Below are 2578 nucleotides of genomic sequence, written 5' to 3' on the forward strand. Positions count from 1 at the left end.
AAATTGTCGAAATCGAATCATAACTTTTCAAGAACCCAGACGCCAAGTTTTCGGACTCCAGTGCGTATGACTGACTTTTTGCCGAAAATATCGGTCTATCTGTGATATATATTATTGAACTTCAGGGAAAATGTTTCTTTGATCATAATATATAATGTTTCTTTGAAATATTAATATAGCCTTGAGGTAAATATGGGTTGAATCCGATCAATACTTCCCTTGACCTCCATATTCAAGATAATAAGATTTTCTAACTTTCAGTTTACTATTTATGTACCACACATATTGGTCAATGTGCTAGTTATTTTAATGAAATTGAGAAAGCGTGTTTTTCTAGTAACAGTGTATATTTCTGCCTAAAATGGATTAAATCGGGCGAAGACTTGCCTTAGCCCCTACCATTTCTATGCATCCAATGATTTTAGTATAATTTTCGCTGACGGGCAGTAAAATATAGTAATAAAACGAAGGGAGTCTATGACCTTCCAAATAAGTTAATATGATACCAAATTTGATTGGAATCCATTGAACAATAAACAATGAGGGTATTTTGCTGACTTTGATCCTTGTAAGTTGCAACAGTATGAAATGTTCGGTTACACCCGAACTTAGCCATTCCTTACTTGGTGTTCTTCAATTTTGTGAATATACCGATTTTCGGTTTTATTTCTCTGATTTTCTGAAAAACTGTGCAATATTTGCCTTTCCAATAGATTTCCCTTTTACCTTTAAGGTATTTAGATTATGGTTTTCTTTAACATTGAGCTATAAAAATTTTAAATTCCATTTGAAATAGAGTTTAGGTTGTATTTATTAATATATAATGATATATAATTTTAACATTACAAAATTGCCATTAAGAGCTACTTCAAATATAACAAATTATATAATTTTATGCGAATTACAAATGATATGTCCCCTCTGCCTAGTAATGATTTCAATTTGGCAACATGGATGAGCTATTCTTGCAGTCCACACAACTCAATAACTAGTATTTTCAAAATGAAATGTTGAAAGCAAACAAGGCAATCCAGAGCATTTATAAAAAAAACATGTTTAATTTTTACATTTATGAATTTGCATAAAATAATAATTTACTAATACTTTACAATATAAATATAAGTTTTGTAAAAAATCTTTTGTTTAAATGCTTTTATTTTTGACTAGAAAAAATGATTGTAATTATTATGACAGAAATTCAGAAATTTCATAAAAATATTAATAATAAGATTTGTATGGATTCCAGTGATCTATAAAAACCAGCGATGCCGGTACAACTACTACCAAATCAAATCAAAATGAGCTTGCAAGTTCGGTTGAGTTTTTCTTTGAATTGTTAAATCTGACTTAAAAGCTAACGTTCACAATTATTATTTTTTATTATTATTATTATATATGTATGTATTTACTAATGTACAAATATAAAACTTATTAGTTTAGAAAAAACACTTTTTATATATTGTGCCTTAGTTAGCTATGTATTCAGAACAATGAGGCCAACCCTTAAAGCTGTTGTACAACTCATCTGACTGAACATCCGTCGAAGTTGGATCCAACATAAACGCTCCATATATCTTGTAATCCTTTGAGAGTTTACCAAGTCTTACACCCTCGGCAAGCAGCAATTTGGTGACGTCCATTTGCTTTTCCGAAGGTTTCTGCTTTTTAAAAGTACCAATGTAGGCGAAACTAATACTGTCCGAATTGAAGCCGCGCAAATGGGCACCGATCACATCCCATCCACGACCTTCATACACATTGCCATCGCCGCCAATTAGGAAGTTGTAGATAATATCATCGTGATTTTGGGATTCGATGTTTAGAGTTTGTGTCATGCGCACTCGGTACACGCACATGGCCTGTAAAAAAGAGTTTGAAATTGTCATAGGTACCAAAAAAATTCAAATTTAGTAAAACTCGAATATAAGCTTTTCATTGGAAGGAGTCTTTGTCTTTAAAAATATTTGTCTCATATATGTATATTTATTAAATTGATAGGCCTTTCCATGTATTACTGACGGTACATGTGATGCTTGTACTCACTTGCGTTTCGCAATCATCAGTGCGAGTAGGTAGGACAATAACTTTTTTGACGGGCGTCGTCAAAGGTAACGGATCACTTGAAGGCGGCTGAGCTAACCAGGCATCACGTGGTACTATTCGCAATATCTTGCCCCCTCCCACGTTATCATCCGCTGTAAAATATAGGCACAAATCGTGTTAGGAAATTCAAAAAGTTTTCTTTTGTTTTAGTGTGTACCTAGTCTGGTACAAATTTGATAAATTTTTTTTTATGAACGATGATTACACATTTAAGAGTTCAAAGAAAAAGTAATTAGGATGCCAATACACTAAGATGGAATGAAATGATAATATTATGCATTGTTTCAGCGGTGTATATAAAATACGATGTAATATAGTATAAATATGTAACTGTATATTTGCTTTAAATTCAGGTATACTAATTATATAAATACAAGCAAGAATAAACTACAATACAAAGCATAAAATTATACAATCCAATGACACTAGTAATTATTGCCGTATTGAAATTTAATTTAAAATATCTGTACTCCGT

General features: G+C 31.6%; 1 protein-coding gene across 1 annotated transcript; it reads right to left on the minus strand.

The window, feature by feature from the left end:
- Positions 1 to 1466: 1466 nt before the first annotated feature.
- Positions 1467 to 2312, minus strand: LOC138857908 (peptidoglycan-recognition protein LC-like). Its single transcript, XM_070111981.1, has 3 exons — positions 2309 to 2312; positions 2044 to 2195; positions 1467 to 1859 (listed from the first exon to the last, which is right to left on the minus strand). The coding sequence occupies exons 1-3, from the start codon at positions 2310 to 2312 to the stop codon at positions 1467 to 1469; spliced, it is 549 nt and encodes a 182-aa protein (XP_069968082.1).
- Positions 2313 to 2578: the final 266 nt, after the last annotated feature.

This window comes from Bactrocera oleae, chromosome 6 (assembly GCF_042242935.1).
Source record: "Bactrocera oleae isolate idBacOlea1 chromosome 6, idBacOlea1, whole genome shotgun sequence".
Taxonomy (NCBI): domain Eukaryota; kingdom Metazoa; phylum Arthropoda; class Insecta; order Diptera; family Tephritidae; genus Bactrocera; species Bactrocera oleae.